The sequence below is a fragment of the Oncorhynchus mykiss genome, chromosome 26 (genome assembly GCF_057628025.1).
Source record: "Oncorhynchus mykiss isolate SJ-2025 chromosome 26, ASM5762802v1, whole genome shotgun sequence".
Taxonomy (NCBI): domain Eukaryota; kingdom Metazoa; phylum Chordata; class Actinopteri; order Salmoniformes; family Salmonidae; genus Oncorhynchus; species Oncorhynchus mykiss.
In genome coordinates, this window is record NC_143047.1 from 8,327,081 (window position 1) to 8,344,468 (window position 17,388).

A 17,388-nucleotide genomic window follows, 5' to 3' on the forward strand; every position below is an offset into this window, starting at 1 on the left:
ATGCCACACCTGGTCAGGTGGATGATTATCTGGGAAAGGAGAAATGCTCACTAACAGGGATGTAAAACAAATTTCTGCACAACTTGAGAATTAAGCTTCTGGTGCTTATGGAACATTTCTGGGATCCTTTATTTCAGCTCATGAACCTTGGGACCAACACTTAACGTCGTACTGCATGGGGCATCTGTGACCAGATGCATGGCATAGCTGTATTCCCAGTCATGTGTGATCCATATATTAGGGCCTAATTAAATGAATTACAATTGCCTGATTCCCTAATATGAACTGCAACTCAGTAAATTTTAAAATTGTTGCAAATTGCATTTATATTTTTGTTCAGTGTACACACACACACACGTTGACACCCCTTCAAATGAGTGGCTTTGGCTACTTCAGCCACACCCGTTGCTGACAGGTGTATAAAAATTGAGCACAGCCATGCAATCTCCATAGACAACCATTGGCAGTAGAATGGCCTTACAGAAGAGCTCATTGACTCTCAACGTGGCACATAGTTGGTCAAATTTCTGCTCTGCTAGAGCTGCCCCAGTCAACTAAGTGCTGTTATTGTGAAGTGGAAACATCTAGGAGCAATAAAGGCTCAGCCATGAAGTGGTAGGCCACACAAGCTCACAGAACGGAACCGCAGGCTGTCCTCAGTTGCAACACTCACTTCCAAGTTGGAAGCAACGTCAGCACAATAACTGTTCATCGGAAGCTTCATGAAACGTGTTCTCTGGAGTAATGATTCAGCTTTCACCATCTGGTAGTCTGATGGCCGGACCTGGGTTAGGACGGATGCCAGGAGAACGCTACATGCATAGTGCCAACTGTGAAGTTTGGTGGAAGAATATTGGTCTGGGGACATTCTTCATGGTTTGGGCTAGGCCCGATACAGTATACAAGGGCATTCTAGAGGATTCTGTGCCCACTCCTATTTCTGCATGACAACATCCATATTAACTAAGCAAGGTCCAGAGAGAAATGGTTTGTCGAGATTGGTGTGGAAGAACTCGACTGGTCTGCACAAAGCCCTGACCTCAACCCCATCGAACACCTTTGGGATGAATTGGAATGCCGACTGAGCCAGGCCTAGCCGCCCAAAATCAGTACCCGACCTCACGAATGCACGTGGCTGAATGGAAGCAAGACCCCACAGCGATGTTCCAACATCTAGTGGAAAGCCTTCCCAGCAGAGTGGAGGCTGTTAGAAAAGGGGGGGACCAACTCCATATTAATGCCCATGATTTTGGAATGAGATGTTCGACGAGCAGGTGTCCATATACTTTTGGTCATGTACTGTACATGGGCTACACCATTATTCTGAGAATTGTTATAGGTAATGGACCTACAAACATGATAAACAACCACAATTCCATCCACAGCTTTATTCAAGGCATATCACATGTAAAAGAAAGTCACGACAGCTGAAGGAAACCAGAAGTTTTGGTGTCATTTTATAAAGGCCGAATAACAGGTATCACTATGGCAACAGCATCCAGGAACAATAAAAAGCACAATATTTACATCTTGCAGTTAAAATGAGAAAATAAGGAAAAGGAATAAACAAATGTAATATTAATTGTGCCAGAAATGGCAGTGGAAACACCTTGTGCAAATATTGATATAATAGCCATCATATCGAAGTCAATTTAGAGTCAAGCGTTGATATGGTGTTTGGTTCTCCCACTACGACTCAGGAAACTATGCAGTTTATGAAAATAGATTAAATAAATTAACCTCACCATAATAAAGCGCTGCTCTACCATCAGGGCAGGTCCTACAAGCCCTAGTTGTTGCACCTGGACTACTGTTCAGTCATGTGGTCAGGTGCCACAAAGAGGGACTAAGGAAAATTGCAATTGGCTCAGAACAGGGCAGCACGGCTGGCCCTTGGATGTACACAGAGAGCTAACAATAATATGCATGACAATCTCTCCTGGCTCAAAGTGGAGGAGAGACTGAATTCATCACTACTTGTATTTGACATGTTGAATGCACCAAGCTGTCTGTTTGAACTACTGGCACACAGCTCAACCTCCCATGCATACACCACAAGACATGCCACAAGAGGTCTCGTCACAGTCCAAGTCCAGAACAGACTATGGGAGGCACAAAGCACTACATAGAGCCATGACTACATTGATCTCTATTTCACATCAAGTAAGCAGTAAAATTAGATTTAAAAGGCAGATAAAAATACACCTTATGGAACAGCGGGGACTGTTGCTTCACAAACAGACACAATAACATACGCACTATACACACAAACGTAAACATGGATATTGTGTTGTAGATATGTGGTAGTAGAGTAGGAGCTTGACGGGGACACATAATGTGTTGTGAATGTATTGTAACATTTAAAAATGTTACAACTGCCTTGGCAGGAACTAACGGAGATCCTTAATAAATGCATGGCAGTGAAAGTGCACGGTGATGAGCTTGATGCTGCTTTCCAATACATATTGAGGCTCTTATTCTGGTGACATGACCAATGCGTGACTGTCGTTTGACAAATAAAAATATACTTATGCATAAAAATCTAATCTGTAGACTAGCCAACATGCACTGTATCTGCAAGCTGCTGGCTAGAACGCAGAAGACCAGAGTAGACACATTCTATTTAACACAACAGTTTGTGACAAAACGGTAGAGTTGAAAATGCAATGGGAAAACAGCGAACTTCAGATTTTTTATTCAGTACATGAAAACATAAGCTTAACGGTACATTGTATGCACTTCATCACACACTGATTTTAACCCACAACAAGTCCAGTTGGTGTAAACATACCACTGGCTGTAAAAAAAACAAAAACATTTTCTTTATGTGGATTCTAGAATAATTCACGTGGAAATGTGTCCCAATTGAATGGAAACCTAGCTAACGTTAAAATGTTACAATCGCAATTTCCTTAGAATACCTTTGGTGAGTTCTGCAGTTTAGACATTCAATATCCTAGAACTTCCTGCTGGCAAGGAGAAGAGGGGTGGGTGCTGTGGAATGTATGCTAGCAGGAAGAGGCATTTCCCACAAATACGCCAAAACAGGAAAATGAGAGGCTCACTTCAGCAAGGCCTGCTAATTGAAAAGTCAATATCTCGGACCCCATCTCAGAGTGGAAAAGTTGGGTGGTGTGGGGATGCAGCACGACAACAGTGATTGAGGCCCCGGGGTCAAGTAATATAACCCCTGAACGATGATGGAAAACCAGCAGCTCGTAAGGCGGGGGTCAAGTGATTCAACCATCACTAATCTCCAGTCAATAACCAGTTGACGGCATAAGTAAGACATTTCAGCAGCTTGAGTTATCGAGGTCACATTGGATTCAACACAGTGATACAAATTCAGTCCCTGGAAGGGCCAAAGGCTCAGATTCAATAGATACTAATATGAAAATGTTTTTCTACAGATGCCATACATTTATGGAATCTAGGGATATTATACTGTCCTTTATCAGGGGGGGGGGTATATTGAAATCACAAGAATAAGAGCAGAAAGCAGAGCTGCCATCTATAGAGTACACACAATTCATACTACAGAAGATTAAATCTGTAAACATGACAGGCTGCAGAATCACACACTCTGGTATCTGGGTCTTTCTGCATGTAGCCTTTACTCAGAGATTACATGCTCAATCTTTAGCATTTGTTGAACCCTATAAATTACAATTTTTAAAAAAATACTCAAAAATAATAAAGGTGGAATGAATAAAATGTAATTCCTTGCCCGACTTCTCTTTCTATTAAATTTATATTGTGTAACAAAAATCTTGACAGCAACCTTTCTATATTGAGGACCATAGAGTTTTCCTAAATGCTGCGGAAAACAAAGTATATGACAAGCATTAAGGAAGACCCCTGACACTTGAAGGAACATAACTGAGCAACAAACTTCCACACAGGCCCTGTAAGCAACAGACCATGTGCTCCCGAGTGATGCAGTGGTTTAAGGCACTGCAGTGCTAGAGGAGTCACTACAGTCCCTGGTTCGAATCCAGGCTGTATCACATCCGGACTCGATAGAGAGTCCCATAGGGCGGCGCACAGTTGGCCCAGCATCGTCCAGGTTTGGCCGTCATTGTAAATAAGAATTTGTTCTTAACTGACTTGCCTAGTTAAATAAAAATGTGCTGCAGGCTTTCATTTGGACAACATCCCTGTGTCAGAGGATGTTTACGTTCCACCGGTCACCAACCTTGTTTAGGCAGTATGCTCAGTTCATCCTGATCACTTAGCAGAACTGGAATTTGTTTAAATCTCTGGGAGATTAAATCCTCAGCGGGGGGCATGGCTGACAGAAGACAACAGGTCCTGTTTAACAGAGGGATTTGGGTCGAACACTGCTGAACCCTTCATGGAAAAGGGCACTAGTCGTCTCAAGTCAAAGCTGGAAACAAGTATTTGTGGGCAAGTAGGCAGTGGAGTGAACAGAGGTAAACTGGATCCCAAATGGCAGCACATTCAGAACCCATTATGGGTGCTTTCACCCCTCCCCCTTAGATGTGACTGAGAACACCTACCATGTGGAACTGGTTTACTTACATTGCTTAGAAACACTACCTGGAGAGATTAAGTTCTATTGTATTTGTAGAGTACTGAAAATGTCTCTTCTTGGAATGTTACCCATGCTGACAGAGTAAGAGAATGAACACAGGCTTGTGTTTCCTTCCAAAATTGGGTCAGATTAACAAGAAGCCAAGAGCTCATAAACCACACTGGAAACTTGTAGTCAATCTGATTAAATGTATACGAGCAGCATGTGCAACTCTTATTTTTACTGAAAATGCTGTTCAAAAGTCTGAGCAAGCATAGAATGTTCTGCAAATAATTTCCTTGTTGGATTTCTGCAACACAGTGCAGTCAGAAAGTATTCAGACACCTTGACTTTTCCACATTACGTTATAGCCTTATTCTAAAATGTATTAAATACACCCCCCCCCCCTCAATCTACACACAATACCCCATAATGACTAAAGCAAATAAATCATATTTGACGTTTATAAAAAATATACATCTTATTTACATAAGTATGCAGACCCTTTACTCGGTACTTTATAAATGTACATTTGGCAGCGATGAGGAGCATTGCTGCACAGCTATCTTCAGGTCTCTCCACAGATGTTCAATCGGGGGTCAAATCCGGCCCCTGGCTGGGCCACTCAAGGACATTCAGACTTGTCCCAAAGCCACTTCTGGGTTGCCTTGGCTGTGCGCTTAGGGTCATTGTCCTGTTGTAAGGTGAAGCGTCCCCCCAGTCTGAGGTCCTGAATGTTCTGGAGCAGGTTTTCATCAAGGATCTCTGTACTTTGCTCCGTTCAGCTTTGCCTCGATCCTGACTAGTCTCCCAGTCCCTGCCACTGAAAAACATCCCAACAGCATCATGCTCACAGTAGGGATAGTGCCAGGTCTCCAGACGTGACACTTGGCATTCTTGCCAAAGCCTGAATCAATCTTTGTTTCATTAGACCAGAGAATCTCGGGTTCTTTAGGTGCCATTTGGCAAACAAAGCGGGATGTCATGTGCCTTTTACTGAGGAGTGGCTTCCGTCTAGTCACTCTACCAAAGGCCTGATTGGTGGAGTGCTGCAGAGATGGTTGTCCTTCTGGAAGGTTCTCCCAATTCAAGAGGAGCTCTGCCTTATTGACCATCGGGTTCTTGGTCAACTCCCTAACCAAGGCCCTTCTCCCCCGATTGCTCAGTTTGGCCAGGCAGCCAGCTCTAGAAAGAGTCTTGGTGGTTCCAAACTTCTTCCATTTAAGAATGGAGGCCACTGTGTTCTTGAGGACCTTCAATGCCTCAACACAATCCTGTCTCCGAGCTCTACGGACCACACCTTCGACCTCATGGCTTGGCTTTTGCTATGACAGGCACTGTCAACTGTGTGACTTTATATAGACAGGTGTGTGCCTTTCCAAATCAAGTCCAAGCGATTGAATTTACCACAGGTGGACTCCAAAAAAGTTGTAGAAACATCAAGGATGATCAACGGAAACCGGATGCACCTGAGCTCAATTTCAAGTCTCATAGCAAAGTGTCTGAATACTTATGTAAATAAGGTAATTTTTTATAAATTAGCAAAATTGTTACACACACAAAAAAAAAACGTTCCGCTTTGTCATTACGGGGTATGTGAGGAAAATGTGTTATTTAATACATTTTAGAACAAGGCTGTGTAATGTGGCTCTTTCTGGGTATAGATCGTGGCATCCACCTCTCTCTCCGACACGCAGGTTCTGTTCTCAGGTTGTAAATTCCTGGAGGAGACTCTCCCCCCTGGCCATGCAGAAAGAGACACAGAGAGATAGGATTTCTCATGGCAAACTCCTAAATCCCCAAAATGGGAATTTGGTACAAAATGCCCACTTGTCGCGACCGGGAGGTCCGTGGGGCAACGCACAATTGGCCTAGCGTCGTCCGGGTTAGGGAGGGATTGGTCGGTAGGGATCTCCTTGTCTCATCGCGCACCAGCGACTCCTGTGGCAGGCCGGGCGCAGTGCGCGCTAGCCAAGGTTGCCAGGTGCACGGTGTAGCCTCCGACACATTGGTGCGCTGGCTTCCGGGTTGGATGCGCGCTGTGTTAAGAAGCAGTACGGCTGGTTGGGTTGTGTATCGGAGGACGCATGACATTCAGCCTTCGGCTCTCGAGCCCGTACGGGAGTTGTAGCGATGAGACAAGATAGTAGCTACTACAACAATTGGATACCACGAAATTGGGGAGAAAAAGGGGTAATAAATTTAAAAAAAATAAAATTTAAAAAAAGCCCACTTGTGAGAAGGTGGGAATGGTCAGTGGACATGGTCCGTGGACACTTAAGGGACGGGTATGACGAGTGTGTTTCATTTGGTGACCTCAAGAGAGGACAGGAAACACAACTGTCTCTCTGAATATGTACATTTATTAAATATGGGATTTGAATCCAATTCTTGTATAAAATGAATGAGTAAAGATGAAACTGAAATAATGTAATGTTAAACCTTCCTTGTGAAAGAATTGTATTCTACAAATAAACTCCTCCTGAGGAAATCCTCTACAGACCACGCAAACCTCTGTGTAAGCTGAGGTGGCACAGGTTTGAGTACCAAGACTAAGCAAACCCAAACATATCTGAATGGTACTCTGAAGTATCCATTCTAACCACAAAAGACTTTGCTCTTCAGGGAAACACAGACAGAGAGAGAGAGAGAGAGAGAGAATAAACTGACTCTCCAACAGAAGGACTGATGATTCCAACAGAGATCACAACGACACACTGGGCGTAAATATATATTGAATGCAATTATTCCCAAATGATTGAGCATTCATGTGTAAAGAACTAGCATTTCAATTAATTTAAATTATCAACTGAGAAGTGACTCCTTTTGTCTTTCCCACCCACTTCCCTTTGTCCACCAAGCAGTCATATCGGCTTAGCCCACAAGGGAACCACCCCTATCATTTCCTTGTAACCATAACTACTGTGTTTGTTTATGCATTTCTGTGATTATTTAGTTAGTAAATAAATAATTAAGACAATTGGTGTATGGATAATTCATAGTAAAGGCTGTGTTCGTGCAGATAAACAACAATTTACGACATTTGGAACGAGACTAACGTGAGGTAAAGAATAATTCATTAATTAGATGACTAATTGACTAATATCTGAAGACTTATTAGGAAAATTATAACTTTGTAATCTGAAGGTTTTCAAGGTTGCCCAGACTTCCTAGTTAATTACATTTCCATGATTAGTGTAATCACGTAAATATTATTACAGAGAATTGATTTGATAAACAGTACACACTTTAATATGCAGACAGAGTTCAGTGTGTCAAATCGGAGGGCATATTGTCCGGTCCTCTGGCAGTCTCTATAGGGGTGCCACAGGGTTCAATTCTCGGGCCGACTCTTTTCTCTGTATATATCAATGATGTTTCTCATGCTGCGGGCGATTCCCTGATCCACCTCTACGCAGACGACACCATTCTATATACTTCCGGCCCGTCCTTGGACACTGTGCTATCTAACCTCCAAACGAGCTTCAATGCCATACAGCACTCCTTCCGTGGCCTCCAACTGCTCTTAAACGCTAGTAAAACCAAATGCATGCTTTTCAACCGTTCGCTGCCTGCACCTGCACGCCTGACCAGCATCACCACCCTGGATGGTTCCGACCTTGAATATGTGGACATCTATAAGTACCTAGGTGTCTGGCTAGACTCTAAACTCTCCTTCCAGACCCATATCAAACATCTCCAATCTAAAATCAAATCTAGAGTCGGCTTTCTATTCTGCAACAAAGCCTCCTTCACTCACGCCGCCAAACTTACCCTAGTAAAACTGACTGTCCTACCGATCCTCGACAATGTCATCTACAAAATTGCTTCCAACACTCTACTCAGCAAACTGGATGCAGTTTATCACAGTGCCATCCGTTTTGTCACTAAAGCACCTTATACCACCCACCACTGCGACTTGTATGCTCTAGTCGGCTGGCCCTCGCTACATATTCGTCGCCAGACCCACTGGCTCCAGGTCATCTACAAGTCCATGCTAGGTAAAGCTCCGCCTTATCTCAGTTCACTGGTTACGATGGCAACACCCATCCGTAGCATGCGCTCCAGCAGGTGTATCTCACTGATCATCCCTAAAGCCAACACCTCATTTGGCCGCCTTTCGTTCCAGTTCTCTGCTGCCTGTGACTGGAACGAATTGCAAAAATCGCTGAAGTTGGAGACTTTTATCTCCCTCACCAACTTCAAACATCTGCTATCTGAGCAGCTAACCGATCGCTGCAGCTGTACATAGTCTATAGGTAAATAGCACACCCATTTTCACCTACCTCATCCGCATACTGTTTTTATTTATTTATTTTTCTGCTCTTTTGCACACCAATATCTCTACCTGTACATAACCATCTGATCATTTATCACTCCAGTGTTAATCTGCATAATTGTAATTATTCACCTACCTTCTCATGCCTTTTGCACACAATGTATATAGACTCCCCTTTTTTTCTACTGTGTTATTGACTTGTTAATTGTTTACTCCATGTGTAACTCTGTGTTGTCTGTTCACACTGCTATGCCTTATCTTGGCCAGGTCGCAGTTGCAAATGAGAACTTGTTCTCAACTAGCCTACCTGGTTAAATAAAGGTGAAATAAAATTTTAAAAAAAAATAATAATGCCAAAGACACAACACCTGTAACATAACAAAATGTGGAAAAGGGGTCCGAATACTATCCACTGTCCAACACCTAAATATAGAGCAGGCGTGCACTGAACACAAGGTGATACTCCCACAGAATTTCACAAACCAAAGCAAACAGTTGCGTTGCTACCCAGCAAAACAAACACTAGTGCTGCAGCATTAAAATGTATGGCATGCAAGAACTCACCAGATAATATGAATCATTGATCGCTATCGATAGTGACTGAGTAACACCTTTTTTTTGCGGTGAAAGACTTCACACATTCTAATATTCAGATTGGAGGCCAGGCATTCTTATGTGAATTATGGTATAGATGTCGACCGATTAATTAAGGCCGATTTCAAGTTCTCATAGCAATCGGTAAGGTACAAATCTGTCGTTCTGCCCCTGAACATGCATTTAACCCACCTTTCCTAGGCCGTCATTGAAAATAAGAATTTGTTCTTAACTGACTTGCCTAGTTAAATAAAGATAAAATAATATGCCAGTAGCTCTTCGCAATGCTTGAAGCACAGCGCTGTTTATGACTTCTAGCCTATCGAGATTAGACTGGCAATACTAAAGTGCCTATAAGAACATCCAATAGTTAAAGGTATATGAAATACAAAATGGTATAGAGAGAAATAGCCCTATAATTCCTATAGTACCTACAACCTAAAACTATTAACTGGGAATATTGAAAGACTCATGTTAAAAGCAACCACCAGCTTTCATATGTTCTCATGTTCTGAGCAAGGAACTGAAACGTTAGCTTTCTTACATAGCACATATTGCACTTTTACTTCTCCAACACTTTGTTTTTACATTATTTAAACCAAATTGAACATGTTTCATTATTTATTGGAGACTAAATAGATTTTATGTATTATATTATGTTCAAATAAAAGAGTTCTTTCAGTATTGTTGTAACTGTCATTATTACAAATATATATATATATATAATAAAAAGCCAATACCGGTTAATCGGCCCAATTTAAAAAAAATATATATATATATATATATATATATATATATTTTTTTTTTAAATTGGGCCGATTAACCGGTATTGGCTTTTTTTGGTCTTCCAATTATCGGTATCAGCATTTAAAAAACATTATTAAAATCGACCTATAGTATGGTAGAGAGGAAGACTGTGGGAGATGACGACAGAAAGCTCATAGCAATATCCCCAACGGTCAGACAAACTACCCAATCCAAAGATTCAGTCAGAGCAACAACAAAAAATTAACATAAAAATGTATTATCCACAAATTGCATAGGAGTGGAACCCAAAGAGGACTTACCCAAGATTAACTTAAATGAGATGGGATGAGGTCAAAGATGAGGTCCCTGTCGAGGAACTCTGCTTTCTCTGTGGTACTGGAAGAAAGAGGAAGTGTGTGACAGGGAGAAATGGAGTATGGAGGAGCACAGCATGAGCAGTGGAGGAGAACCACTCACAGTCAGAGTATGACTGAGGCTGGCAGTCAGATGGTTATAATGAGTCCTGGCTCCAAAAGGTGGCAGATTCTGAATTAGAGAGTGAAATGCCACACACAGACGTATTGGATAACCAGTCATGGGTGTGCTGGAAAACGACACAGTGTGGTGGTCTTGGAAGAGACCCTCAAACTATGGAAGGTCATGAACACAACTAAAATAACCTGCTAAGAATCAAATAAAGAGAAGGAATCCATTTGAACACCATAGAAATGTTGGAACTTCAGCCCCAAGGTTAAGTTACCAACTCTGGGCTGGGGGGGGGGGGGGGGGGGGGGGGGGGGGGGGGGGGGGCTTAGACAAGGTTACTTACAGATGAAGTCAAATATATTGGCACCCTTGCACTTTAAAATGGAGCAGAAGGTGGGTCCCCTTTTTAAAAATAAACTGGTCAAATGGCTACTTTTACCTTGAATGCACCTGCAACTTACCAGAGGTGAGAAGTTACACGAACGAGAATTTATTGAATAATAGTCTTTTTTTTTAAATGTATTTTTTAACTTAAGCGAATAATCTTAAATTTAATAACAAATATTATCCTTTGCAGTTGTAAAATCAAACAAATACACGTGAACACTAAACATTCAATTTCAACAAATTACTTTAATAACTGATGGCAGTAGTAACTACTGTAGCTAAATAGCCAGCTAACCTCTGATTCAGAGGGGTTGGGTTATATGCGCAAGACACATTTCAGTTGAATACATTCAATTGGACAACTGACTAAGTATCCCCCTTTCCCTAACCTCTGTAGCTAGCCAGCAAGCAACGCTAAAAGGGATCGCAAACGGGTTAGTATAACTCTGGCCCCCCCAAAAATATGTTTTTCTAAATATTAGCAAGTCGAATAGCATAAGGCCAGCAAACACATCCCTCATAAGCTAGGAATGTATTTCTGCAAAATACGGAACGAAAGGTATCTCGGTCCCAAAACTTGAGTTTTCTGGAGACTTGTGGGAGGAGTGCTGATGACGTCGCCCGCTTTCGGTAGCCTGATTCCGTCCAGACTGAGGAAAAATCCGCAAACAATGTATCCCAGACCAACTCCTGAAGTGGTCAGCCAGATCTGAATACAATCAGACCACAAAGCGAATTGTGCATCTAGACAGTCTTTTCAATGTGATCTTTGAATTCTGATAGCAGAAGACGCATGTAAGTGTCAGGTGTAGACAACCAAAAACACTGAACGCAGGTGGCACCATTTTTGGAAAACCCTGTGGATAGGACAGTGGTGCAAAGTGTTCTCCACTGTCACCAACTGATACAGGAATGTTTACAAATGAATGTTGTGTATACAGTTCCTGAGGTAAATCTCATACTCTTATTAGATTAATTGTTTGAAAGATTAAATAATAGTGGCTGGTCAGTTGCACACGCAAGAATATAACTAAAATGCCACTTCAATTCTAGTGAGACATCCCGAGTTCAAGCCCAATGGTTTGCACTGCTGCAAATCTTCCATGGAGCACTTACCCCAGTAAAAGGATCCACTGTTTGGCCACAGCACAGCTCCATGTACCCTACCCTAGAGGGACAAGTGAGTCTCAAATCCCAGTGTTGGTAATGTGAAACAAAGACATGTTTGTTCCACAACCAATGTCCAATAACTACTTAGAACAAAGGAATAAAAAATACAAAAAGCAGCATAGTCATCTGCTCTGTGCTAAAATCTGAGGTGTCAGTAATCAAAACAGTTTGCGACAACAATGAAAAAATGAAAACCAGTAGTAGACGCCCTCAACAACTGGCTTTGAATATCTCTGTACTTTAGTTTCAAGGATTGTAAGCGGGAATAATCTAATGTAGGAAGGAGTTAGAAGCAATGTCAACGGACAGCGGCTCCCGAGTGGCCTAACAGGCTGACTACAATACTCTCGTTGCGTGCGTTGCGAAATAAATTCCGAAGTCTATATTATTCAATTATTGCACCAATGATCGTCTATGTTGTCAAGGGCTAAAATAGAAGTCAGTTCTATTTCTGACGCAGATTGTGCTGCAAGTCCTGCCTCTCCCATCTCCTCATTTATTTTATCGAAGCAGGAACCCACGTGCCATCTCCTCATTGGTTATACCCATGTGGTTGACTGAAAGACGAACAAGGTCACTGGCAGAAATGCACCTAATTATGAAAGTTGCCAATCACAATATAAAGTCAAGAGAAGAAAAATCCTGGAAGGAGGAGAGATGACTGGAAACAATTTGGTTGACCGTTTTGTTTGGATTAATTGGTGAGTAGAGGACCTTGTGCATTTTAGGTAAAATAATTCAAATAAATGTATGCACGATGGCGCGTGCGCAGCTAGTTTGGGTTCCGTGTAAGGCTTTGCATCTCAGTGCTAGAGGCGTCACTACAGAACCTGGTTTGATTCCAGGCTGTATCACAACCAGCCGGGATTGGGAGTCCAATAGGGTGGTGCACAATTGGCCCAGCGTCGCCCAGGGTTTGGCAGGGGTAGGCCGTCATTGTAAATAAGAATTTGTTCTTAACTGACTTGCCCAGTTATATATATATATTTTTTTTAAGTACAGTTAGTACTGGCCTACACAAAACAAGCCAAAGGAAAAGTCGATTCAGCCTTATTTTAGCTACTTGCAGATGGCCCGAATCTCTCATTTCTAAACCACAGTTCTCATGGCGCAGGAAATTCTCAATGCCAGCTCAAGATAGAACAGCAGGAAGGGTTATTTAAGCAATGAGAAAGCTTGGCAGCAAGTGTGAGACCACAACAGGCTACATTATACACACGCACAAGGTCTAATGCAGTGTGCCTTAAAGTTAGGCAAAGGCATTGTCTCAAGGTGATGTGTCATACATTAACATGGTGTACCATGCCCAGGCCAGTGTTCCCAAAGAATGGCTGAGGTCCCAGGATAAACATAGGCTACACAGCAATACATGAGACCAGAATAAAATCCAATTCTGTTGGATAAAGAAAGCTGTTTTGCTTAATAATAACAAGCACAAGTATCAGACTAGCCATACTCTAAAATATTCTGTACCGAATTTCATGCTTAGTCAAAGTATGCTGGTATCAGGCATATCAGGGGTCGTGCTTATAAACGGCTCAAATCTATATTTTTATGAAATTACACTTGCTTTTAAAAAGGGTGGGGTTGTTCTCATATTGCAACAGAGAAATGCATATCCAATGGGAGGTTCCTCAACTTATCCTGTGTAACTTAGCCTATGGATATTGGCAGTTCTGCTCAACAATACAACGAATAGCCATATTGTTGATCTATTGAAAAAGATTAAGCAAATGCTTTGTCAGTTGGCCTACACAGCGTTTATTAATCTCAATTTCATACACAACCCGTCAAATCTTGAATGTTTGCCAACATAGCTTGCTGTCGAATAGCAGTAGCATAATAGTTGATATCCATTGAAGAGGAGTGTAGACTACAGTAGCCCAAGGATAAATGGATTGTTCCATAGCCTTGCCCCCCCAAATACACATAGAAGACTATTTAAAAATCACATGTTAATCCAAACAATGTAATAACGTACCATGAGATAGTCACCCATCAACACGATTCACGATGCATGTTTGATCTTACATTCATGGAGTCGTAGTTACGCCTATGGTTTAGCCTAGCCTGTGTGATAGGTCATTATAGGTCATTATCGACATAACGTTAACGCCTGTTCAAGGCAACAAATGGAACAAACGCAAACACGAGTCGAATCGTAACAAAACTGTAACCATCCGGCGACCATAATAGAATAGAACGTGTTTACTTTGTTTCCATCCAGTTTGCGACCTACCTGTTGCAGCTTCAAATCCTTAGTCACTCGGCGCTGGAGAAGCTCACCAACTCCGGAGCGAAAATTCCCCAAAAGCAACCACTTGATCAAACCAAATTGGCGAGAGACGCAAACAGTATTATTCTCTTCATAACCGAGAGTGCATCAACAATTTCGCTCGAGAACTTTCCCGAAGAAAGCGAAGGCCATCGTAGATACCACTCTGCCATTGCAACGAAGTTATTATTATTCGATTTCCTGCCCCCTTCAAATTCACGAGGTAGGCCTAATATCATCGGCGGTAAATTGGTTAAATGTACTTTAGTTAGAAACAGTACAACATAAGCCCCAAACCTTGTGCTATCCGGCGGGTATGTAGATACAAAGCCAATCCTCCAGGATGTTCTGGAGAGGTCTCCAAGCTGTGTAATTAGAAGCGGTGGCGGACCACAATATCCATTCATCCAATTACATGCGTTAACCCTTTACTGACTAGAGATGAGTCAACAGCTCACAGTGACAATTATTGTCAGGCCATGTGAATCAAACCTTTTTCATTAATTGTCACTCAACACATAGGCTACAAGTCTACTTGACATAACATAAGTGTCCGTGGAATCAATATATTTTATTGATTTATGCCAAACACTTGTTGCTTGGTCAACTACCTTATTCAATTACTTGTGAACAGCACCATCTCTAGGTCATCAGGTGAATCACACAATATTAGTATTTTGTCTGGTGTCTGTTGAAAGTAGCCTAATCTTCAACAGACCACAGCAAATAGTGTGAGATGATTTGAGGTTGGAGGAAAAACAAATGAATGATATTGACCTAAACTGTACGCTACATACAGTAGAACTATTATTTGACCACAATCTTTTGGAAATCTGCTGAAGAGTGCTGTAGTATGTTCTTCTCTTCTGACATAATTCACCCTGAGGGACCTTGAGGAGTCATTACGGTATGACATGCAGATCTTTGGCTGTAGTGATACTGTTAGAGCAGAGAGACTATTCTGGAAACACCACTCACACACCTCTCAATCTGACAGATCTGCTCACCAGTTGACCTACTATAGCTCACAGTTGCCGGAGGACATTAAAGGCACAATCAACCATGTATCTCTCATATAACTTCTCAGAAATAATAACTTATATCAAATGGATCTGAGAAGTTATAGGAGAGACACATGGTTGAGTGGACTTTCAAGGACCCCGAGCAACTGTAGCCTAATGAATAAAAAGAGGAAACCACAACAGGAGTTGTTCTATGAGAAGAAAGCTGGACTGTTTTGTGATGTTCCCTGGAACACATCACCCCCCCCCCCCCCCCCCCCATTATGTTTATTTTTAATACTGAACAAAAATATAAACGCAACATGTAAAGTGTTGGTCCCATGTTTCATGAACTGAAATAAAAGATCCCAGAAATGTTCCATATGCACAAAAAGTTATTTCTATCAAATGCTGTGCACAAATTTGTTTACATTCCTGCTAGTGAGCATTTCTCCTTTGCCAAGATAATCCATCCAATTGACAGGTGTGGCATATCAAGAAGCAGATTAAACAGCATGATCATTACACAGGTATAAGCAGGTATAAGCTACTGACAACGAACACAATTGCATTTTATCACTGCAATTTTAACTTCACAGATATTCATTGTAAAGGGTTTTAACACTGTTTCCCGTGCTTGTTCAATGAACCATAAACAATTAATGAACATGCACCTGCTGAACGGTCGTTAAGACACGAAAAGCTTACAGACGGTAGGCAATTAAGGTCACAGTTGTGAAAACTTAGGACACTAAGAGTACTGGCTCTGAAAAACACCAAAAGAAAGATGCCCAGGGTCCCTGCTCATCTGCGTGAATGTGCATTAGGCATGCTGCAAGGAGGAATGAGGACTGCAGATGTGGCCAGGGCAATACATTGCAATGTCCGTACTGTGAGATGCCTAAGACAGCGCTAGAGCGAGACAGTATGGATAGCTGATCGTCCTTGCAGTAGCAGACCACGTGTAACAACACCTGCGCAGGATCGGTACAACCGAACATCACACCTACGAGACAGGTACAGGATGGCAACAACAACTGCTTGAGTTACACCAGGAACACACAATCCCTCCATCAGTGTTCAGACTGTCCGCAATAGGCTGAGAGAGGCTGGACTGAGGGCTTGTAGGCCTGTTGTCTGGTGAGGACCTGCCTTACATCACCGGCAACAACATCGCCTATGGTCACAAACCCACCGTCGCTGGATCAGACAGGACTGGCAAAAAGTGCTCTTCAAAACCTGCGGTTTTTGCCTCACCAGGGGTGATTGTCGGATTCACGTTTATCGTCGAAGGAATGAGCATTACACCGAGGCCTGTACTCTGGAGCGGGATCGATTTGGAGGTGGAGGGTCCGTCATGGTCTGGAACGGTGTGTCACAGCATCAGGCAATCTCAACGCAGTGCGTTACAGGGAAGACATCCTCCTCCCTCATGTGGTACCCTTCCTGCAGGCTCATCCTGACATGACCCTCCAGCATGACAATGCCACCAGCCATACTGCTCGTTCTGTGCGTGATTTCCTGCAAGACAGGAATGTCAGTGTTCTGCAATGGCCAGTGAAGAGCCCGGATCTCAATCCCATTGAGCACGTCTGGGACCTGTTGGATCGAAGTGTGAGGGCTAAGGCCATTCCCCCCAGAAATGTCCGGGAACTTGCAGGTGCCTTGGTGGAAGAGTGGGGTAACATCTCACAGTAAGAATTGGCAAATCTGGTGCAGTCCATGAGGAGGAGATGCACTGCAGTACTTAATGCAGCTAGTGGCCACACCAGTTACTGACTGTTACTTTTGATTTTGACCCCCCCTTTGTTCAGGGACACATTATTCCATTTCTGTTAGTCACATGTCTGTGGAACTTGTTCAGTTTATGTCTCAGTTGTTGAACCTTGTTATGATCAAACAAATATTTACATAT

The 17,388-nt window shown here is 42.4% G+C and overlaps 1 protein-coding gene across 12 annotated transcripts in view; it reads right to left on the bottom strand.

The window, feature by feature from the left end:
- LOC110506314 (protein kinase C and casein kinase II substrate protein 3) overlaps positions 1-15,029 on the bottom strand; it is a 29,117-nt gene extending 14,088 nt beyond the window's left edge. For 2 of the 12 annotated variants that reach the window (XM_090221906.1, XM_021585842.3), the window contains exon 1: positions 14,770-15,029. Coding sequence is in view for 2 of the 12 variants with exons in the window: in XM_021585840.3 (XP_021441515.3) it covers positions 14,179-14,196 (18 nt within the window). In the remaining 10 variants the exon portion in view is untranslated. Of the gene's footprint in view, positions 1-10,474; positions 10,582-14,178; positions 14,358-14,436 lie in introns of those variants that run through there. The other 10 variants (XM_090221905.1, XM_021585841.3, XM_036963519.2 and 7 more) reach the window with 9 other exon arrangements.
- Between the last annotated feature and the right edge of the window lie 2,359 nt (positions 15,030-17,388).